The 24,575-nt window shown below is 39.4% G+C and overlaps 1 protein-coding gene across 8 annotated transcripts; it reads right to left on the bottom strand.

Moving 5' to 3' along the window:
- Nucleotides 1–1,151: 1,151 nt before the first annotated feature.
- Nucleotides 1,152–23,850, bottom strand: TMPO (thymopoietin). Of its 8 annotated transcripts, none has more exons than XM_084506017.1 (11): nt 23,395–23,850; nt 14,539–14,665; nt 12,753–12,911; nt 11,173–11,270; nt 6,522–6,641; nt 6,327–6,422; nt 5,667–5,777; nt 4,690–4,779; nt 4,541–4,606; nt 4,278–4,372; nt 1,152–3,027 (listed from the first exon to the last, which is right to left on the bottom strand). In XM_084506017.1, the coding sequence occupies exons 1-11, from the start codon at nt 23,635–23,637 to the stop codon at nt 2,736–2,738; spliced, it is 1,497 nt and encodes a 498-aa protein (XP_084362143.1). In that variant the 5' UTR covers nt 23,638–23,850; the 3' UTR covers nt 1,152–2,735. The 8 variants fall into 8 exon arrangements, with proteins under 8 accessions (XP_084362143.1, XP_084362146.1, XP_084362144.1 ...); XM_084506020.1 differs by lacking the exon at nt 23,395–23,850 and adding an exon at nt 19,393–19,482; XM_084506018.1 differs by lacking the exon at nt 6,522–6,641 and having other exon boundaries at nt 23,395–23,794.
- Nucleotides 23,851–24,575: the final 725 nt, after the last annotated feature.

Genomic DNA, 24,575 nt, shown 5'->3' with positions numbered 1-24,575 from the left:
CTCTCACAGCCTTACCATGAATCAGGAGCATAAAACTTACAACACTGAAAGTGTTAGAACACACGATTCTTAGCCTGATACCAGACACCTGAAACTGTGAATATTAACAGATTACCACACAGTTTAAATGGAAGAATTGTACGCTTCATGTTAGAAAGCTCTCATTCAGACTGGGAAAATAAGTATCTGCCATGTTTTCAGTATCCTACACAGGAAGACCAATGATGGAAGGAGGAACACAGCATAACATACACAACAAAAACATTTGTCCTGATTAATTGACAGACTCTTTTCAGATGTTTTGTAACCTTTAGCCTAAAAGTGAATTTAAATAATTACTACATAAGAATTCAACTGATCTTTGTAATTAGAATTTGGATGCTATTATATTACCAGCCAATACAATTGCTCTATTTTGTGATTGGTGCTGGAGTTTTAACCTGATTCTGTCTAAATGTCAAGAAAAATAAATGAGGAATACAAGTTCCTGTTGCCTCAGAACTTTGAGATGAAGAAGAGTGTAATTCAGGATAATTTATGCAGCTGTTTTTAGGATGCTTTAAGCACATTCAACAATTCCATTAATAGTACTCTTGCACCCTGTACAAAAAGATCACTCATTTCTGAAAGATGCATTGTTACTAACTACAAGTGAACCACACAGAGATCACTTTAAAGACTTATGTGGAAAAGTCTTTACCTACTTTGAATTAACGCTGAAGTTGAAAGGTTTCTCTTGAAGATTCTCCAAAACAATGCATAAATGAAAGAATGACGACATTTAATTGCATTGCAGGGTTTGCGTTGTTTTTTTTTTTTGATGACACTAGCAGTATCAATGAAGAAGGTCGACTGAAAGTATTCCATGTAACTAGAGAAGATAAAGATATATTTCACATTGCTATATGTGTTAAAGTGGAATGAAAAATAATGTGAAAAGGAAAATTCTTCATCACTGAAAAACTGACTAGCTTTTCCCCTGTTCAAATTAAAGGCCTAATGTATACTAAAAGATTATTGTACAAAAATTATAGTACAAGTGCTATATTTCACTTACCAAATGTTGACGCAAACCATTCTGTTTTTAGTATCAGATTTACTTTTGTAAACATGGAATACCCTAGCAGCACAAAACACCACTAATGCACCAATTTTCTTACTTTTGCTTTTTTTTTTTTTCCAGCAATGCATTTATTTTGGTAAGGAAAACCCACACACATTAAAAACATCTTTATTTTCCTGCATTTTGACACCAAAAGTGAATGTCTTACGTTACAATTTTCTATAGGATGGACACAAGTTCAGCTATTTGAAATACTCAAAAAGCAGATTAGAAGAAAAAAACATTACTCTTAACAGAAAAAAAACACTATTGCTTTGCTACAAATTACCGAGTTTGTCCCAAAGGTCACAGAAAGTAATGTTTTCCCCATAACTACAGTCTACACAGTAATTGTACCTAAAGTAAAAACAGACTATTAACTAATGATCTTAGCTTTTCATAAGTAGCACTTTAAGAATAAGTATGATTTATTGCAATTTTGTATGAAGCAATGAGACTGAACATCTGTATGCTGCAGATTTTAAGCACACCAAAAATGTATACATTCACTTTAAGAAGTTGTTGCTTATCACTCCTTATTGGTAGTAGTGAAGCCAGCTGCCTGCTCAACTAAGTTACACAATATAGAGTGTTTCAGCATGCTTCCACTGAGAAAAATACTCAACTGCATGAATGTAGTAAATCTCACCTTTGAAGATGAAACTGTAAAAGAAAATGCAGCAATGCCCTCTTCATATAAGAATAAAACTTCATATGGAATTTTCACGCTTTGAGAATACCTCTCTACATGAATATTCAAAATCACATAAAGCTGTATCAGAAAGACCTCGCATTTTTAAGAAAAAGACCACTGCCAAAGTTGAAGTTCAGATTAATTTAGATAACAACCTTTACCCAAAGAAAGGCATTTTAGTAGCAAATTATATTTGATGCAATTTTTGTCTTCCACATGTATTACTAATAAATAAGTTTGTCTAAAACATCTGTTGCCAATTAAACTTGTACTCAGCTCCTACAACACTGTAAGCATTAAAATGAAGTGATACACTTAAATGTTACACTTAAACAGAGTTACTCGGATGATTCTATGACTTACAGAAATGCAAACAGGTCTACAGTTACATTTACTAAAATGTTACAGTAACCTACAGAAAAGATTGTTGTACTCTCCCTACATCCTAAGACACCAAATTCAGTTAAAGTGTTACTGAAAAACACATGAAAATGCATTTCCCTTTATCACTTGTGTTAAGAATTTTCCTCCACCATAATCTATAGACAAAAGTACAACTTCTTTTCTGTACAAAGAAAGCTTTAAAAAACACAGCTTCACATTTTACTACATGTTTGCCCTTCTCAGTTTCCAAGATCTTGCAAAAACAAATATACAGTTTCTCAAAAATGAATTTAAAGGATGTCCACATTAAAAAAATAAAGCCTACAAAAGTTCAAAGATCTAAAAAAATGTTACTCCTATGGCAAAGTGATCTCCTACTAGTCCAAAGTCCAGAAAGTTACTGATGTCCATTTAATGTTAGCTTGTTTCATTTATCCAATTTATCAGGTTCCAATCACATTATTTGTAAGTAGTCCTTGAGCCGATGAGAGGGCAGAAGAGTTCTCTACATTTAAAAATAGGAGATCAAATCGGGTGTGCCTTTCAGAAAGATACTCAATTGGCACCATCTCGAGAGACAATATTGAGATATTTAGAGAAAGGATTTCCTTGATTAGTTTCCATAGACTGATAAACCAAAAACAAGAAGACTGAAACAAGAACAAAGAGAAGAATTTTTATCCAAAGGGGAATGGAGCGTTCTTTTTTTGTTGGTGGTTTCTCTGACTTGATGTCACTTGAGGTACCATATCTTGGAGCATACTTAGCGAAACTTTCCTCCATTCTGAAAGGAGTGTGCTCTATAGGCCGACTAGCCGCTCCTTTGATTGGTCTACGGCAGCTAGCGCTGTTAATTAAAGAGAAAAGAATGCTGTACATTTAAAAGAGGAATCTAAAGTATACAGGAAAATTTTTAGTACAGATGAAGAACTATAAATTATTTCCAGTGAATAGGGTACCTGAAACACTTCGTAATGATACAAGTGCTAGATTTTTAAGAGACAATAGTTAAAGTTAACCATTCAGCATTCAAATAAACATCCCTTTAAAAAAAATCACTGCCACTTTATGTCACCCTATCCACATACTCATATCATGACTAGAAATAGAACTACGAAGCATTTCTGTCTTACTCATCACTTACATAGTCCCTCCAGGATTTCCAAACCTGAGTTTGTCCAAGGCCATTAAAATGCTACTAATGGCTAGTGGCTATGTCAACACACAGAGCCAGGTAATAAAGTTTAAGGGTTAAGAAACCTGCATATATTGTCATGCCCTTAAATGCAAGGACAGCACGCAAGCATGGTTTTAATAAAAATGGGGCATAGATTTAACTAGTCTGATAAACCTCAAACAAGAGAGAACAGAGCTGAATGGTGCCCATAGAAGTAGTAACTGATTTTATACCTCCTCCTTACAGCATGATTTTATGCAACTGCATTTCACATTGAAATTTTAGTTAACATGTTGGAAATAACATTAAGAGTGGATTTCACATTATCTTAACATAGAAGAAATTACTCTCTCTGTCTCTAAAAGGGACAGTCAAAATTTTATGACTTGATTATCCAGAGGGTTTTAATTTTTATTTAAACGTTGAGTTCCAAAAGAACTTAATAGCCCTTTCTATTCTATCCTTACTTAAATATTACTATGTATGAATAAGAGTCCTGTTGTAGTCAAAGGAAAAAATGGTATTTGAAAGTTTGGCTTTCAAAAAGAAAGCTCAAAATAAATCTGTGCTGGAAGACTTTCTTAATTAACAGCTAGACAAAAGCAGTTGCATCTAGCCAAAAACTCAAGTCAAATACTGAACCATTACCACAGAGAAGCTCCTTCCATTTAACCTCCAACATCTACGAGTTACAGTAATAATTACTACTATAATGCTATATTCCCTCCATCCTCTCCAGTTTAAATAAAGAAAAGGTTTTTTGACCAACAAAACTATGTACACAAACAGAATTGGTTCTCTCCTGTCATAGAGCCAGAATGCAGGAAGTCATGCCTCAGAAGTCTAGCAGCGTAATTTAAAGATACTTCTCAAATAGTTTTTCAATAACTGCAAAACAAGCCCTCCATAAGCATCAATACCTAATTCCTGTAGGTGTTGATACTTCGTAAGGGAACATTTCCTTAAGAATATCCCTTTCTACTCTTTGTTCTTCTGTATGAGTTCTTTCCAGCACCTAGGAAAACAAGAAAAAAAGTTATAGGCCTAACAAACTTCAAAACAATAAGGTCCTATGTAACAACCATCTCAGTGACCATAACCACATGCAGTTTGCAAGAAATCATTTGAGTCACCCAGTGACATATAAGAAGTTTAAGTCTTGGGTTTTAAAAGTTGGTTTAACCTTCATTACTGGCAGCTCTCTGGTCACTTTTGGTGTCTTAAAGCATTCAGTGCTCTCCTCAGTTTCCTTTAAGATAAAGAATATATTGTATAAATCAAATACAACTGCCAGCCAATGATCTAGATGATCAAAAAAAACTTAACCATCACCTCTATCATGGCTGTGTTGAGCAGGTCACGGGAATGTTTATGGCCAACATGATTAAACAAGCATTGATGGGGATACTCTGTCTCTTTTTGCTGTAATAAACAATGCCATAGTACAGTGAAATACCAACTGAAAACATATGCAGTTTGAAGTAATAAAGCAAGTTTTCCCACCACCTTCTACTTGACAACTAAGTCTAAGCTGCCATTACTCGTGTTATAAATAAAGTAGACCACTTCATAAATCTCACGTCCATTGGTCGAGCAGGCTTTATAAGTATTAATGCACATTTATCTACAGTAACTACTTGGAGCAATAAACTCCATTTAAATTTAGCCAAGCATAATCTTGTCACACAGAATTGCACAATATTATAGTACTACATTAATACAATTACATGGGCTTGCCAGTGCTTTAGACATTTCTTCAATAAATACTTAATCTTGACAGCTTGAATAGGCTAAGAGTATAAGAATTCCCCCACACACCCTTAGTAACTGACAGGACTTCGCAGCTGCTTTCTAAATTCAGACTTTAAAGTAATTCTACTATTTCAGTCCTTCAATTAAGGCACGTTGTGTTTGTTTTTTTCCTCAGAATATGCCAATATATGAAATCAAAGCTAGGTAACAATTCTGCTCTATCTTTGAACTAGTTAAATAGTTTATAAGAAATGAAGTTATACTCTGTATAGAAAAATAGCAGCATATGGAGACATAGCCACAAACATACCTGGCTTGGGAAAAAAAAAGAGCAGAATTCTCCCACCCTTCCCCACCCCCTTACAAGAAGCTGAAAGGGGAAGATAATAAATCTTTATATTCTCTTTGATGCCATATGACAATGCTAGTCTGGTTGAACTACTGTGCCACCAGGGCAATGACACCTTCCATTCCTTCTGCACTAAGAGCTAAACACACACACAAGAATCTTGTTCACAGAAAGTAAGTAATAGCAATCTATATTTTAGTTTATTTACTTCAGCTGTCATCAATGGTTTCTTTGGTGTTCTTCTGGGCATGTCTGAGAGTTCACTGATTGACAGCGTAGGAGCTGCATGCTTGAAATTTCCAGGCACCCTATTGCCAACCTGCCGAGATTTAAAATTGTTCAAACTCAGAATTAACCAAAAACACAAAATAAAAAAGGGGAAGGGGAACAGAACCAAACAACAAAACCCTTACGTGCATCAGAAGTATGTATGTTAGCAATTAATTCAAGAAGGTTATGTAACAGATACTCTGACATAAGCAAAGGAAATGCATTGCTTATCATTCCAAATAGTTTCTTTTAAGCCATTTAGAAACATAAAAGCTATTTAGTTCACACAAAAAGCCAAACTTTAAAGCAGATATTCTGCATGTACTTAAATGAACTAAGTAGAAATCAAGGCCTTTAAAATGGTTCTTCTCAACCCTCCCCCGAAAAAGACACGAGACTAGGTGATTACCTAGTGCCATCTCAAAGAGAGCACCACTAGGTACTGATACAGAGACTGAATGCGGTTTTAAAGACTACTTCAAGAAAGCGAGACTGTCTTCTATTAATGTCTTCAAAACAGAATGATTCTATTAGTAAAGATATTACAGAAGAATACCACTTGCATGATTCATTATGTATATTTACTAATCATATTTACTAGGGTTTCGTCGCTTGCAGTCAGTATAGTGTCAGCTAGGGAAGTACTCTCTGATATTACAGCATCATCTACAGGCAACTGTGCTGTAGCTTCCACCTGTTTGTTTAAAACAAAAGAAAACAGTTGAATAAAATAGCCACTAGGACCCTCATAGTAAGAAAAAAATCTTTTCTATTATAATAAGCCTCTCATCACCCTTTTCCTTGGTGTTCTTCTTGACACTCTGGTAGACTCCCTAGAAAATGCCTGAAGAGGTCCACTTTTTGAAGATCCACTTGTCCAGGCAGTCTCAGTAACTCCATCTTGAGAGTAAGTCTATTCAAGCATCAAACACATGATCAAACATGAAAGCCAGCTCTCAACATCAGATACCCAAAACCAAAAGCCAAAATAGCATGCATACTCCATAGCCAATTATCTTGAATACATTAAAAACACCCACCAAGAACAAAACCAACCAAAAAAATTGAAACCTTTTATGTTCAATAATGCCTGGCTAACTAGACAGGTAGTGTTGACTACAATACTCACATTAGACCATGCTATTTTTCAAAGACAGAATGGACCAAAAGCTAACCTGCTCACTGAAATAGCACGAGATCCATAATACTACAAATAGTCATATCAAGTCATGGACAGCAGATATAACTTCTAAGCCTGCTATATCACCTACCTACATGTATACAACAAAAATTAAGCAAAAGCCAAACACTATAATCATAAGCAAAATGCAACAACTTGTTCATTACTCAAGAGTGTATTCTCTCAAGCGAAGACAATAATGTTTTAGGCACAGATACCTATATTTCAACAGGATCTCATCTCCATAGGGGAGAGGGGAAGACGGATGGAGAGATGTTTTATAATCTTAGAAGTTCCCACATAATGATGAGAATCACTTAATTTTCACTTAACTGCGGGTTAAATGATCAAGCCTGAAACAGATCATGTTGTCATGTGGTTGTGTAATGAAGTGCCAGATTTTTATAACCATTAACAAACAGACCATTCCCCATGCCTTATCACAAGCTGTATGCTAAAATTAAAATCCTCCTCAAACCTAATTCCAAGCACACACCTGGAAGGAAATGGAGATGAGGGAAGGCCTGTTTTTTCAAAATTAGAGAATATCTCCCTTTGTATTTGCTTATCTTTAAAGAACAATAAAAATAAAAACCCTTTGTTAATACTGAGGTCTTTGCACATTAATATCTCTTTCACTGGCACATTACCAAGCTTTAAGTTACATTTGGTGCTGGTGGGAATTACGCAGACCACTGCCGCACAGCAAAATAACTTCTCCGAAAGAATATTAGCCACAAAACTGAATGCATTCAAGAGTACAGACTGTAAAGTACTTATCTATCAAGGGGTAAAAAAAAAAAAGTTTAACACCCTTCTCAGTTCCCCACTTGTACCTTGTAAGTTACTCCAGTGAAACTAGAAGCTAAGCAGTTTTATGATTATAAATAGAAGTTCTGTTACAGCTGCTACATATCCACCAGAGGGAGCACAAGTGTTTTGCTGTATTCTAAAGTTACTGAAATACTTTGAAAACCAAACGATGGATATTCATGCACAGACCTCATGCAAATAGATTCAGATATTCCATATAGAATTGTAGATTTCAGCCTATGTCTCCAGTATTCTTTCAAATTTAAATAGACTTCTAATGAAAGGTCTCCCAATCTCTTTATACATTCACCAAACACTGGCTTCTCAGCTTTCTCTATTAACAAAAGCTTAACCTGCAACACCTTCAATCATATCTCCTTTTCCCACATCCTTCTTTCTATTTGAGAGGTGTTCTTCCTTAGAAGCTTAGAGAAAACACTAATTTCAGACTAGTCCCACTCAAATACACTCCACTTGAGAAAGCAGAGAGGCAATTCCCTAATCCTACTATTGGAAAGCTCCCCTGCCCCAGACTGTTTTACTTGGAACTGATCTCTTTTCCCCCCAACAATGAAAAGTTGGAAGTGTTTCAATAAATAAGCCCTTATCACCTTACTTTTTCCCTGTTGGACACTCAGGTATTTTAAGTACCAGGGAGATCTTGCATGAGAAGTCTAGGAAATGGCCAAGTCTATTGCATGAAAACTATCCAGACTTCAGCAGGGCATATTCAACAGACAAAAATAAAGTCTACACTTAGGATTATCCACACCATTAATTCAAGAGGTGTTCTCTGCTTATTCCGCAAATACTTCAAGTAAATAAACCCTATTAAAATGCAATACATTTTGATACACCAACACTCTGTATATGATCACAGAAAGATAGTGCTGTGGTTCAGAAGTATCATTCAACATATGCATACAGGTAGTCAAAAACAGAAGAGCAGAGAAGAGTAAGAACAGCACAACCAGAATGCCACAACAGAAGTGCTTGCTCTTCTTGAGACTTTCTACACTGCAAGGAGGCCTCAATAGGCTTAGCACATCTCTTCCTGTTCAGTGTCATCTACTATGAGGCCTTAAACTCACATTTTTGACGTTTAAGTCTACATTCACCTACTAGGTTGGAAGAAAGCATTCAAGTTAGGATTTCCTTCCAACTCTTCCAGTTTACAATAAGCAGGCAATTACACGAAGAACTGAGCTCATTCATCTAGTCCTCCACTGCTATCCAACTGGTAAGACCCCCCCACCCAATTTCTGTTGCAACCAGCCTGCTCTAAGACTTATTTGCACTCTTTTAAGAAAAGAGAAAAGCAACATCCTTAAGTGCCAAGTCTTCAGCACCAGATGACAGACAATCCTTTCACTATTCTAGGCTAAGAATAGTGCTGCACAGGACCTAGAAGTGTCTCACAAGCTGTAACACCACACTGCCAACCAGTCCAGGCCCACCACTCTTCAGAGCCCCAGTCTTAGATCCAGTGCCACACAGCAAACACGAGTTGCATATAACTCTGTAGAATGAGTATAGTTAATTGACACATAAGCTGTGATCCTAAGATTCTATTTCACAGAAGGGGAAAATAAAGGTTATAATTTTCCCCATCTTCCAGTTTCATTCTCAGCAAAATGCATGGCTATGTATTTGCTGGCCCAAGACATGGAGTTTTGCATCCTCTTGGCTTCATGCAGTTATAAAGCACTGGTGTTTTGTTTGTTTTGTTTTTTTTAAACAGCAGTCAGGAGTTCAAAGGTTGAACAAGCTAGAGAGTTCTTGAAGAAGTGTGTCACCACTTTGAAATGACACCTTTTTGGATTAATCAAGTTATATTACATTAACTACTAATTAGTAAAATATGGAAGGAGCAAAAACATTGTATCTATACTACTCATGAAAAAGATTACAAGAGAAAATAGTAATAACGTAACGTTATTACATTGAAATTGGATGAACAAGAGAGAAAGTAAGCCCTCACCACTTAAAAAATGCCCTGAAAATACAGAATAAAAAGGAAATGGGTTTCCAAAGATTATGAAGCTTTGTTTGTTGATAGCTGCATTACATGTAAATAACTAACATATTGAGGCTAGCAGGGATTTGGGGGTAGATAGCAACTTACGAAACAGTAATCCTAGAAGTACAAGAACTTTAATCCGGATGCCCATTACAAACACCATCACAAGCTGAAATTGACTGAATAATGAATACTGAATTGAACCACATATTGTGTATCATATATTGAACCACGTGTTTGTTTTGATTTGTAGAAGTGAGATCAGTTTAGCCTGTATCCCTAAGAAGCCAGTCAAAAATATGCAGAACTGGTTCTGTACATTGACAGCTGTGAGCTTGGGTAGCTCACAGCTGTGTGTTACCTGCTTTAAGAAATATCCATAGTAAAAGAATGCTGATACATACACGTATCATCTGAATAGGAAGAATCTAGCATTTACCATACTACAGAGTACTCAGACAAGACTGATTCACTAAGATACTGATCTAATATCAAACTATTAGCAGGTTAGGTTTTGTGCCCCTCCGGAATGTTTTCTGGACAAGTCCTTACTGTAGGACAACTCTGCTACTTATTGGTCAGATGAGTAGTGCTGTAAATATCCTAAGTAATCTAAGCTGTGCAACGCTTTATTTACTGATACTGTCACATTGTAAGGACAGATCAGCCACCAGTCACCGAATCCAGGCTTTTGAGCTGCTAGCTAAATACTGAGGTGCTTCTGTAAAATCCTTCTTTCACTAGGACAAGGGAACCAATAATAGTATTTCTAAAGACAACGAGTACATACAGTGAGATTCAAACTACTTATTTTCTTTTAAGGAGAAGCTTGCCAATGAATTGTCTACTCCAGTAATGCTGCATGTCTGTATATGCCTGTATTTATATGTATATATATAAAGCAATACATGGCTTTATGGATTGTTATATTTAACTCAATTATAAACATATGAATTTATAAATGCATACATTTAGAGATAGAAATATAATGTTTCTGGTATTTAAAAATATTTCTCAGAAAAAAAAAGACTGGAAATGTTTTCCAAATCTATTGTTTGGGAAACCGTTCCTTTTATTAAGTCAAGTTCTCCGCAAACATACAACAGGACAACACAAGTACCTCTGACTTATTTTCTGTCAGGCTTCCAAAGCTAAACATGTTATGGTTGACCTGGTGTTTTCCTCTATGTAGAGCTACAGATGCTAGCAAGAGAGACTGACAGTTTTTAGAAGACCATAATTTTGAATGTTATCATACAGGCAAAAACCAGCAGCTGTAGTTAATTCACAGGATTTTCATGCTGTATTAGAATAGGCTAAGAAAAAGAAAACTTGAAAACAGTATAGGCTGTTTTATCAAGTGTGATTATATTTAGTAAGCACGCTGCCTGCAGTTAGTAGCTGTTCTAGATGCCATTAAATGAAGCATACCTGGTTGTGTTCAACAACTCTTTGTTTGAGTGCTACTGGAGTCTTTGTCCTGCCTTTCAGCGGTTCTCTCTTCTCAAGTCTCAGCTCAGTCTTCGGATCTGTAAGTGGTTTTAATTATTTTTTATATTACTACAGGTTAATAAACTACACTTGGTTTAAATTAGTACCAAAAAATCATTTTAAGACACAGCATTACTGTTATGAACTACTGTTTCCTTAAAAAAAAAAGTTGTGAAGTACAGGTTAAGTTTTTCCACTGAATGGAGAAGAACTAAGTCTCCTGAAGAATAACGTTATTTCAAAGTTCTGACCCAGGTATGTCACTTCTATCCTTAAAAAAAAAAATAATCCTACACTTCAAATAAGCTTTGACTAATCCAGCAGTTCCATTTAGGAACTGGTACCATGTCACAATTGCTTTAACAAAACTAACTTCATACTATTTAGTAAGGGGACTGAAGCTTTCAACATTGCTTTAGATTGTGAGTTTAGTCTTGTATAAGTACCTATTCTAAAGGAGACTCCTTTTTGATGCAAGAGGATTGCAAGTGGTTAGCAGTCATCTCACCAGTAAGAGGATGCATCACTTCCACTCCCCTTACTAAAACACTAACAGCATTACACCCCAGATCTCAAGTTCAGTTATTAACATCCCCTAGGCCTTTTAAGCCTGAATATATAGAAACTTTTCATTTTTCCTTCAATGTTTGAACAGTTTGGTAATTAGATGGAGACAGCTGTCAAGTTACAATTGGAGTCTTGACTATCTCAGAACAAAAACAAAACCCTCTAACCACCCCATCACCACCCCCAAGTACAAGAAATTAAAGATCAAAAGCCAGCACAACGATACAAAGCAGACCCAATTAATTTCCCAGTTGTATTTCAATCCCTTATGCTCCATCTCTGGATGTTTCTATCAAAAAAAATCTACAGAACTACACTAATCACTATGAACCACACAAAATAATCATCTTCAAACATTCCATTCAATATATTTCTTAGAGCTTTTTTTGTTTTTACTTTTTGTAATGTGTGATGGTGTTTTAGGTCCCACCTCTCCTGCCCGATACTTTTTTTTTTTAAAATCACTTGATATTAAAACGCCCCAAAAATAAAAATCAACTCAACCCAAGCTATGTCCATAAGGAACAGAACATAAAAAAGTGTCATACACAAGAAACTCATATACAAGGAACACATTAAACAATACCTTTGATGTACTGAAATTTAATGAACATTTATAGACTATCTCCTAACGAAGATAACTACTGGGTGCACTGTAATACAAAACTCATAGGCAAGGTGCAATGAGAACTGGAACCAGATTTACAGGCTCAACTCCATGTGAAAAATGGACAAACAGAAGGGAACATTTTACAATTGAAGTGTCCTTTCCCAGAACAGGCTCCTAGGTCACTGTGCTAGCACTCCATGATTAAGTATACTTATCACATGGTCTACAATGGTATATTAAAGCCTCAACAACAGATCATACCCTCTTTAGATATTTCTTCTACTTCTAGTATTACTTATGTATAATTTGAATAGTTCACACACAAGTTCCACTTCAGTCTTACCTTCTTCATTGTCACTGTACTGGTCAGAATCATTACTTCCGTTCTGTCTGGTGTTCTCAGTAGTTGAAGAAATCATTGGCAGAGGCATGGGTGACTTCAATTCTGGACCTTGCTCCATCAGTTTCAACAGCTTTTTCTCATAAAGTTTCCTAGTTGTAGCTGTAGCAAGTAAAGATACACGGTACAGATGCAGTTTTAGTCTCCCGATGACTGCTAGAACATGACTGTTATATAATCCCTTGCGAATTTCCAGACACATTTTCTATTTTTAATCAGTCTGTATGACCTAAAGAATTATATACCTGGAGGTATATGCTACCTCTAAGGCTTCTGAATTTTTGGTTCAAGAAAATTAAGACAAGCTTAGATCTGTCAGCAAACTGAGTATTACAAGCATTTGTCTAGAAAAGGATAACTTAACTGCTTTTCAGATTTTTTGTTTCATTTGCCACAATATGCAAGTTGTCATGCCCTTGCAGTGTCAATCTCACTAAATTTTGTGAGGGTAAGTGTCCATGCAGATTCCACTATCCCCTTAACCTCTTTATCCTGGAATTAACATACTTTCTCCTAATTTAACGTTTGACCTATTAGCAAATTCAGCCCAATAAGCAGAGGTAGTATAAGCAAGCAGCAAAAACAGAACCTCTTGTTTCCAGCATTTAGCTGTTACGATGGCTCACCTAACCAGACAGGACAGCTGTTTAAAACAAAGAATCATATCAGGATTGGGCAGGCAAAAATCTGTAGAAGTGACCGGTGCCCACACTGCTAGCAGCCAAGAGTCCAACCTTATCAGAAAACTTTTAAGGGGAAGCCATTCTTAAGAAGTAGAAGACTCACAAGAAACAGAACCCATATGCTGTAAAAACTAAGGCATTTACTTAAAAACGAAAAAGTTAAACATTTTTCTAAACATTTTTCTAGTAGACTGCAGAGGTATTTGCATTTTCCACAAGGCTTAAGTGTTATCTGAGAGAAAGAAGTTGTATGGGAAAACATACAGAAACAGCTAACAAAGTATTATGCATAGAAGACTATTTGAATGCATGTAGGACTCCAGGCTCTACCACTGGCACTTTCACTAAGTATTTCAAACATTCTACAAAAGGCCTTGCATGCTAGAGCGGACCATCTTCTGCTGAAGAGCTGTGAAATCAAAGTACCTTGCTATCAGGTCAGCACACAGTCTTAAGGCAAGGAGCTTTGATCTTGTAACACAGGAGACTGCCTACGGCAGGAGATTAAGTTGGGGTGGGGACTTCTCCCTATTCCTCCTGCTGAAGTAGGTCAGCACACAGGATGGCATGCAAAGTTCAAGGGGCCAGAAAAGAAATAAGCAAGGAAAAGATTTCTGCACAATGCAGAGTAGGAAATGCTCTAAAGAAGGGCAAATTCTTTGTTCTTGTTCTGCTCTCGAATAATAATATCTTATTATGTAAGACATATTTCGCATTTAAGCAGGCTCAAGATCAACCTCTGTACCAGAAAACCTTATTACCACACTGCTAAACTTTAGTAGTTACATAGCTTCAAAACAGAAGCTGGAACATGTACAGCTGGCCTAGAACATACAGAACAAACTGGATTTTCCTACACAGGAGTGCTTCAAGCATTTTCTGTGTAAATAGTTCAATGAAAACATCCCATCCTCAGCAAAACACAAGACTATAACAATACTGGTTATGTAAGTGACCAAATCAGAAAAGCTCAGGGTACTCAGAACTGAAGTTTAGAGATCAACACATTCAACAGGTGAACATTTTAGCTACTTCAGTTGACCTACCTACAATTGGGCCAGGATTTATTCCATACTTCATAAGTTGTTCTTGAAGATCTTCATTACTCAGCTCTGTTATATCTAGGTCATCCTTCTCTTCTGCCCTAGGTTTGTCAGTTTTTTTCGTGGCTTTCTGCAAAAACAAAAGGCAGAATGTTTCCAGTTAATAATTTATTATGAGAGCACAGGGAGCTATGAGAGTCTAGAAAAGTGATGACATTCACACACACCTCAACTGAAAATAAAGCATATATGAAACCCTTCGAACCATTTATACCTACTAAATAAACATGTGTTTCCTACTCATAAAGGGAAATAACCATTAAAAGATGCCTCTTTAATAATAAAAACTTACTCATTATTCTGATCACATATTTTAATTTGAAGTATACAACAGGAGAGAGTTTCTCTCCAATAACTGGAGAGAAAAACTACTAGACATTTAACCAGCACTAAACAGTAAGTATTTGTGTTCCATTAGCATTTTTTGCATTATCCTTCTACCTAGCAGGTTGATATCTCTTCCTCTAATGAAGAGGAGGTCCCTCAGTTCTCACACCCTCCCATCCAAGTTCCCCAAATGCCTACTCCCTCTCTTCTCCTACTGTAATCTCACAAAGAACAATCTCAGAGAACACAATGTTACGAAACAAGTAGAGGAAAGGCAAAGCCAAGAACACCCTCAAATTTTGAAAAGCCTGCCTGCCTGCTTAGGCCACTGCTACTGTAGCTCTATCTTGCTACAAATGCTCTATTCTTGCTATATATATACACACACATATATATTATAGAAAATAAGAATATATTAAGATTAATATATTAAGAATATATATATTCTTGCTATAAAGCTCTATTCTTGCTATATCTTGCAAACACAACTCTGGCAACACACTTGAACAGTTGGCAATACACCACCACCACATACAGATGGTTATCAAAATAATCTGCCAAGATGCTACTCCCAAATTAGCAGTTTCCATGATATCCAAACAGAGTGATCATGAAGGCTTCCCAAGTTGAACAAGTGTTGTTACTACAATAGACATTTCTAGGCTCCAAGATCTGCAAGATTGATGAGGTATGACAGAAGAAATATGCTCAGGAACTGCTTGCTCTCAACTATGAGAAAATCCAATAGAAATACAGCTTACTTCTAAGTACTATCTCAAAGTAGGAAGATATAAACATATCAATTATACACTTAATGTAATTCAACTTAAAGATACAAATAGCTCTTCTGGTACTTACCGAAGACCCTAAAATTCCAAATACAAGTATGTTGTCATATTCATTCACAATTAACATATTTTTCTTGGTGTATTTAGTACGATACCACTGTAAGAAGACTGTAAGAAGATCATCGATACAAGTCAATACCTACCTAGCCATTAGTGCCAGTTTAATACTGGTTTGCATACAAGCTTGGTCTTGATATTTAATGCTAAACAACTATAAGGATTTCCAGCGTAACTGTTTCTGTAATTAAGTTAGATTTTTCCTTAACTCCTGGATTGTGAAAATGCCAGCATGATGAACTTAAAATTAACTGTTGAAAAACAAGAATCTAAGAACTTAAGATTCTCAAGAAACAGACTCCAAGAAGTCTGAAGAAAGGATAAGATCACTGAGGTAGTAGAACTGACTAATGACTGATCAAGTGAGAAAAATCTGTCATGCGGTTTCTTTATCACATAAAAATCTAATTATTTGAAATAACTGAACCCACTTATCCCATACACAGAAAGTAACTAACCTGCAACTACAGGAGACTTGTTTTTACTTTTGAATCTCTTGGTCACACTTAACATCAAATAGTATTACTGTATAACAAGAATTTCATATCTGGACTTTTTCCCCTCAACTACTGACCTGTACAAACAGTGGAAGAGTTACAAAACACATGCTGGGTTTTCTTGTTAGGATCTGTTTAGACTATTGACAGCTCCAGAGTTTGCATATGTCACAAGTCAGATTAACTAGGATGATACTTGGGTATTTCAGAAGACAACTAGCATCGTGCAGCAAGTCAATACTCCAACACCCCGTTAATGAAACTGGAACCATTTTAATTTATCATTGCCTTTGTATCTCTTACTGGCCACAAAAGAGGCTATACTCTTAAAATATATACCAGAAGAACTACACAGCATTCTACTAAGTTAATTTACAGAAATCTAACTGCAACTTACAAGTAGTAACGTCCTCCAACGCAAGTGAACTCACATCCTACAGTATCTTTAATACATTTATTCCAAATACCATTTCACTTTGATTTTGTTTCACTTTTGTATTAACATAAATCTAGACCATGAGAATACAGTTTCAGCAGAAAAGGAAGGCAGTGGAGGGATGAACAGTTGAAGGTAATTGTGTTCTTCAATAACAGGACCAAATGCATTGATTACCTTGTGTTCTGCGAGGTCTCAAACTTTTACTTTTGAATACCTACTCTCCTTAAAGGAGATGCAAATGATTTCACCTGTGCAAGTACAAAGCTGCCATTTAACCACTTACTAGTCCATAGGATTAGTCCCTAGAAGCAGAGACTACTTCTAGAAGACATGAAAAAGTCTCACATACCTTGTCCATGGTACAACCACATAAACCTCAAGTTACCACAATCATACTACAATGCATCACTACACTTCCTGTGCATCATAACTTTTTAATGGGACTATCCTGTGAGACAAGTTTTATTGCAGGTTTTTTCTGATCTATCACTGCAAATACAAAGAAAAATAAGAAAACATTTTCCTGGTTTGGTGACATTCAGTAAATTTAAAGTCTTACTGTGGTGCAGAGTAAGTGTTTAAAATGAAGTTGTGGTGAATACCAGAATTTGCTGAAGTAAGGTCTAATCACTTTGCCTGTAATACTGTAAATATTCTTAGTGTTGTATTCAGACTAATAAATCTTTATCTGAAGATCTTGTAATCCCAACCAGAGCTAGCAGCATTAAAAAAAATTCCAGTCATGCCCATTTTCTAGGAAGGAGATGGAAGAGGATCAGCACACTTTGCTAGGGAGAGATTTGTTCATGTCAAATAGATAGCCATTTGGTAGCGTATCTGTCAGGCTCAGTTTCAGAATAGAAATCCAACACCAGTTTGTCAGACAGACCATACTACTACCTTTACTACTTCTAGCACTAGTCCACCAAACAAGAACTAACACCTCCACGAAGTCGCTGAATAATACCAAAACTATGGGATGTCAAAGAATCTTCACATCTTGACTTAAACTGCCCCTACACTAGGATATTCAAGGGCTTTAATTGCAGACAGGTGCAGCTTCATCACCAGCAGCAGAAAGGCTTAGGGCTTCTTTACTATTTCTCTGAATGAGGTTAAGACAGGCTAAGGAAGCCCAGATCATGTCAACAGAATGCTCTTTAATTCTCCATTTGTACAGCGTCATCTCTGGTAGCAACTAGTTATTTCTCCTCAGGAAAAGATCAGGAACAGCAGTTACCAAGTCTCAATAACAGACTTGCAAAGGGAAATAGATGGTTATTCCCCTTGCACTTCTTATTCAATCATAGAAAGTTTTCTGCTGCAGAAAAAATTAATTTTAAACTAAGTCCTCCTGGACTCCAGTGTATTTACAAAGCTACTTGGCAGACAAAACAAACAACGGAAAGGAAGTTCTGCAGCAATAATTCAGGGATGCTGACAATTCAGCTTTGAGAACTCTACCTTTTAACCCTCGTTAGTACACACCAGACTTGAATTTCCATGCCTATGTATGGTAACAGTCCTAAACGATAAGACTAGGGACTACTTACCCCTCCCACTCCTTCCTCCCCAGCCACTAAACTCTACATTACTCAGCAAAAGGAATGTATCTGCTCTGAAAGCAGATCAATGCTGCATGGTGAAGAGTTGTTTCACCACAGCCTCTGGTGAAAAAGTAAAAATTTAGGACAAGAAGCAAATCAAGAAACCAAACTCAGATGCTCCCTGGGCTCAACCAGGCGAACCTGGAAATGCAACTTCTTTCTCTGTCCCTGCTGAACTGACGAGCAGTGCTAGACAGAATTGCTTCACCAGGACACCTGGGCCTATTTTATTTAAATATGGCTTCTATTCTTACACCAGCACACTAACAAGTGTGCCACCCCAAGTTCAAGATCCTACAGCTGCAGGAAGTCTGAGGTGCAGAAGAGCCCAGCAGGGCTTGTCACTGAGGTGGGAATCACTCAGTCACTCACACTGCAGATGAGCGCTATTTAAAAGCCCACAGAGGTGCTGATCTGTACTCTGGGTCACATTTGTACAACACATCATCATCAGGAGATACAACCATATAGGAAACACCAAGTAGATCCTCTTTTATCACCAGATAGCACATAAACTTTACATTCTCTCACCTACTCAAGAATGCAGTCACACCTTCCACACTCATCTTACTAAGCATCTGGATCTATTATTCTGCCCCTTTCCAACGGGGAAGGGATTGAAACTGTACACTTATATCAGCTACAGATATTATTATGTATCAACTACACCACTAAGCACAGATGCTAGCTCTGGCTACCTAATCAAAACAAAAAGTAAAAAAAAACATCTGATAGGCATCGCCTGTAAAGTTTCAAATAGGCCCTTCAGGTCCAAATGTCATTATACCTTCATCTACAGAAGTAAGGAGAAGATATCTGACTGATTTTCTTCAGATCACCACTTTAAAGGTAAAAACAAAAAAAAACAAAACAAACAAAAAAAAAACACACACACACTTTCAGAAGAAATTCTTCCAGGGAGACATGAAAGGCATCAGTAACCAAAGTCAAAAAACTACATCTTCTGAGGTCTGAATAGCTCCTGTTTGGCAGCAGTGTCAAAGTAATTTTTTGGTACGTACTTTAAAACAATGCTCTTCCAGGGGCAAAAATGCTATTTTGTAGTTATTTCCGCTTTGAGCTGTCTGTCTTGACATTCAGGTCACCATCAACTAGCACCATGAGCATCCAGATGCAGATGGTTCCCTCTGCAGCAAGGTGTCTCATACCAGCCACTGTCCTCACATACCAGTGTGCTAAATAGGAGGACAAATACCCCTCACCCCCCTCAAAAAACAAACAAACAAACAAAAAAAACACTGAAGAATAACAAACAAAAACTCCATATACATTAGTAGAAATCAGGAGAAGCTGGATACTCTGGACAACATCATCAGAAAGCACATTCCCCAAGAGCATTCTTTTAAAAGCCTTTTCCTCTCCTGGTAAACAGTATAGCTACAGTGAGCCCCCCTGCCATGTGCCCAAGAGGTGTTACATCTACAGAAGTGTCGATACTTAAAAAGACACTTTCAAATATTTCACAGGAAAGTTCTTTTAAGCAGTGGATTTGGGATGACATTTTTTCCTGACTTTGATTTGGGGAGTTTTATGTATTTCACAGCACTTAAAGTCACCTTGTGCAAAGCAGAGTGCAGCACATGCAATAGAAGTTCTTACTGCATCACATTACATGTAAGGAAATGAGTTTCAGAGGAGATGCAAGATCTTACTACATTACAGTAGTCTATTTGTGACATTCAGGTTCCAAAAAAAATACACTAACTGCCTAAGGAATTTACTGTTCCAAAGTGTGATGTTTTCAGGTCCTAAAAATATCATTTACAGAACAACTCCCCTTTAAGGTTTTATCTGCTCATACATTCACGTTAATCACCTGTACATTCACTACTGTATCAGAACAAATTAGTTCTAAAACTCACATAAATATAAATGAAACAAGACCAGGCACTATGGGTGCATGAAACTTGCTGTCCTCCGATATATCACTAATACACTAAAGTTTTTATTCATTTTGAGAAAGTTAACTGGGATGTAGTATTGATAAAGCTGTGCTGGAATAGCAGCGGATTTAAAAGATCCAAGTTGCAGCAGGATTATTAAAATGTTTTTCTTCTCAATCCCTGTTGATAAAGATCCAGAGCAACGTGCACCTGAATGCATTAGCAAACACCCAGAGCTCAGAGCAGCTCTTTACAGTTTAACCCCTCCCCGCCGCGCCCCCTGGCGGCCTCCCCCCGCCCCGTGCCGTGCCCGCCTCCCGTCGCCCCGCCCGGGCAACCCCTTGTGGCCCGCGGCTGGGTCCCTGCGGGCAGAGGGTGCAGAGAGCCGGGATGGCTGAGGGCAAGCCCTGGAAGGCAGGGGTGAGTGAGGTCTCCCGTCTGCATTGCTTCTCTCTGCTCAAAGCGCTCCTTTCCTCGCTCCAGGCACTGTTCTGGCCCCTCTCTCCCTCCGTGCATCAGGCATTCGCTCAGCCAACAGCGGTAGTGAGAATTCAGCGACAGATTTGTTATTAAATGCTTGTGTTATGTTAAGGTATGCCCAAAGAAATATACAAAAAAAGCACAGCGGGACAGAACCCTCCAACATGCAAATCCACTAAGTGCTCTCTCACTGTTTTTACAAGTTCATACTAGCCTCGACTGAATCACCTGGATGGGAGAGACTTTTGCAATCTTCAAATTGAGCAGTACTCCAACTTTCAGCAGTGATACAGGAGACGGTAGCCCACTGTTTTCTTAATCCCATAGGAGAAGAAGAAATATCTTTACAGTTTTGTCAAATTGATTGCCTAAAGGTTTAAAACAGCCAGTTTACATTGTCCCCCTCCATATACACAAACAAATATTACAATTTCTATTGTAATAGAAATTACAACTACAATTACAATTTCTTCAATAAAAAACAGAACTAGTAAAGCATTGCAGCTTTGTTGGTCTCATCTTAGCCTAAAAACAATGCAGCTTGTCCTGTTGTATCAGTGCAAGTTACAGAGTACACTTCTGTTTCCTTACTCATGCAGTGCAAACTGTTCGCTGGTCCTTTTAAGTGCGCACCTAACCGAAATACTGAAGACAAAACACAGTTATAAAGACAAGTGAAAGATAGAGGATGCTGAATCCACCTTTGTTTCCAGGTCCTATGAAGACACTTATAGGAAATACGGTATTCCTTTATCTATTCCATAATGCCTCGTAGCTTCAATATCCTCCCTTTGCCCCATGCTCTTTCAGAAGCCTGAGTGCTTTCCCTCCTGTCCCCTCTTAGTCTTATCAAAATATTTCACTTCGTTTCCATAACAGAATCCCACTCCCTTGGATGTCAGGCTTCTGACAGGACACAGAACACCCAAATCCAAACAAATGCCACTAGCATATTCAGTGAAGTTTTGGAACACAATGATACTCTGCTTTGAAATTAACACACAGCACTAGCAGAAACAGCGCAGCACCTTACAGCATTTATTAACAGAAGTGTAGTGGTAACACCCGTTCTGCAAACAGAGAAGTCACCCACAATTGTTTAAGCTCAAGCACAGGAAAAGGAGGTTAAAAAACATACTGGAACTTTAGCAGTTAAGACTTTTCTTTTTCAGGTTTGCACCCCTCAGTACAAGAAAGACATTGAGGCCCTGGAACATGTCCAGAACAGGACTATGAGGCTGGTGAAGGGCCTGGAACACACAAGTCCTATGGGGAGCGGCTGAGGAAACTCAGGTTGTTTAGTCTGGAGAAGAGGAGGCTCAGGGAAGACCTCATTGCTCTCTACAACTACCCAGAAGGAAGGTGTGGGTAGCTGGGGGTCGGCCTGTTCTCACAGATAACCAGTGACAGGACTAAAAGGAATGGCCTCAAGTTGCACCAGTGGATATTTAGGTTGGAAAAGAGGAGATGTTTCTTCTCAGAAAGAGCAGTCAGGCATTGGAACAGGTTGCCCAGGGAAGTGATTGCATCACCATCCCTGGGAGTGTTCAAGGAAAGGCTGGATATGGTGCTTAGGGACATGGTTTAGTGGGTGACATTGGTGGTAGGGGGACGCTTGGACCAGATAATCTTGGAGGTCTTTTCCAACCTTAATGATTCTATCCACCTAACGATTCTATTCTGTTCTCCTACAGGCTGTGAAACATGCCAGATTCAAACAGCCTACTGGACTTGAAAACACCTTGAACATGCTACAGGCAGGCTATTGTAAATTACATTAATGTCTAGTTCAATATAAAGTTACTCCAGTGAACATTAGTTAAGTGTTTGAATTGAGCAGATGTTAGGAAAAAGAGATAAGTAATTTAGTTAGAAATCTTGTTTTAGCTGCAATTTTCAGTTTCTTAATTCACCAACCGTTGTTTTCTTCCCGCCCTTTAAAAAACTTAAAGTATGAAACATCTTTTAAAGAGCCTGTTTCTCTGCTCCTGCTTTACAAGTGAGCTTTTAAAGATAGTATTTCAGACAATTAAACACTTGTAGCGCCACACAAATCTTAACTCCAATAGCTGGCAATCACTGTACAAACCTTTGCGTGAGAGCAGACAGCACGCTCTCCTTTAAATTATGAATAAAAAAAGCTTTCTTAATGCATGCAAATTCACAGCGTACTTGTGAAAATATAAAAGGGAAAACGCGTCTCCCTAAAGGGAAAGATTTTAAGAGGCAACGGCTCCCATCTTTTCCCTTACGTGTATGTGATATTAAAAACGAGGTCTCGGGAAAGCGCGCAGCGGCTGGCCGGCAGCACGCAGAGCAGCAGCACTGCTACAAAGCATGTGCTGGGGCGCACCGGAGAGGCAGCTCCGGTGAGCGGGCGCCCTCACCCCAACCCAGCACCACACAACCCCAACACGCCGCTCCCCCGCAGCCTCCCCCTTCCACGTGGGGCCGCTCGCACACCCGCCGCTGCCTCGGGGCTCCCCGGGGGGGCCGGGGACGCCCCACACAGCCCGGGGAGGGCCGAGCCGGCCCCGCTTCTCCCCCCTCAGCCCCGGGGAGCGGCCCCGCGCCTCCAGCGGCCGCCGGGGGAGCGGCGGGCGGGCCCCGGGCGGCCGTGAGGCGCGGCGCAGCACTCACCCTGCCGGCGGCGGCGGCCCCGCGGCCCCGGGGCCCGAGCGGCGTGGGCTCCCGCTCCTCGTCGCTGGAGAAGTCGGGCTGCGCGGCGGCGGGCGGGTTGCGGGCGGTGAGGTGCTGCAGGTAGAGCTGCACGTAGACGTCCTTGCGCTGCTCGCCGCCCGGCAGGCTCACGTTGTTGGCGATCAGCTCGCTCTTCAGCTTCTCCTTGGTCAGCACCGACGGGTCGGCCAGGAACTCGGGCATCGCCGCCGCCGCCGCCGCCCCGCCGGGAGAGGCGGCAACAAAGCGCGGCGAGGGGGGGACGCGCCTGCCCCGCGCCAGGAGCGCAGCTCGGCGGCGGGCGCTTCGCCCAGCCCGCAATAAGCCGCGCCCCGATTGGCGAGGAGGGGGACGAAGCGGCTCCACGATTGGCCGCCGGGCGGGAACGGCGAGAGGCGCGCGCGGGCTCGGGCCGCGTTGGTGCCTTGCGCGAGGGCTGGCAGCGCAGTTTAAATTCGGCTCGGGCGGGAGCGGCGCGGGGCGGCGCCGCCATCTCCCCTCCCGCCGCCATCTCCCCGCGCCCTCCCTCACGGGCGGCGTCTCCCCGCCGCTGCCGCCCCGCTATCGTGCCTCTGTTGCGCCTGTCGCGATAGTAGGGGGCTCTAAGGGGAGCCCACGACATCCCACGACGTGTGCCGCCGGCTCCGGCCGCGGCAGGGCTCCGCACACGCCACAAGCCCTTCCCTGAGGCGCTGCCGAGGCGCCCGGCTCCCCGCAGCGCCTCATCGGGAGCCCGCGCGGGAAGCGAATTTGGCAGGGCGGCTGCCGCAGGCTTGCGTGTTTAAAAACTGTAACCAAACAAAAACCCGATTCGAGTGGTTTCTGTCCTATTGCAAATCTGGAAAGGCTTGCCGGTTGTTTTTTTTTTTTTTTTTGCTTGTTTGTTTTCAAGCTGACTTCAAAAATTTCACAGGAGTCTGGCCAGCTGTGGGGAAGGGCTCACTTTCTGAATGCAGAGCCTTCAGAACAAGCATGCTGCATTTTTGTTTACATACTGCCTGCTGGGAACGCACACTGCCGTGAATTCGCTCATATTTGATGATGGGAACTGCTTAATATTTGCATCTGGTTACGCACGCCACACTTTGGAGAACTGTATTGCAGGATCAGAGTTGAACGTAATTGAAACGTGAATATTTCAA

This window comes from Aythya ferina (assembly GCF_964211825.1).
Source record: "Aythya ferina genome assembly, chromosome: 1".
NCBI lineage: Eukaryota > Metazoa > Chordata > Aves > Anseriformes > Anatidae > Aythya > Aythya ferina.
The sequence above is the reverse complement of the archived record's forward strand: the minus strand, read 5'-3'. Positions and strand labels throughout refer to the sequence as shown.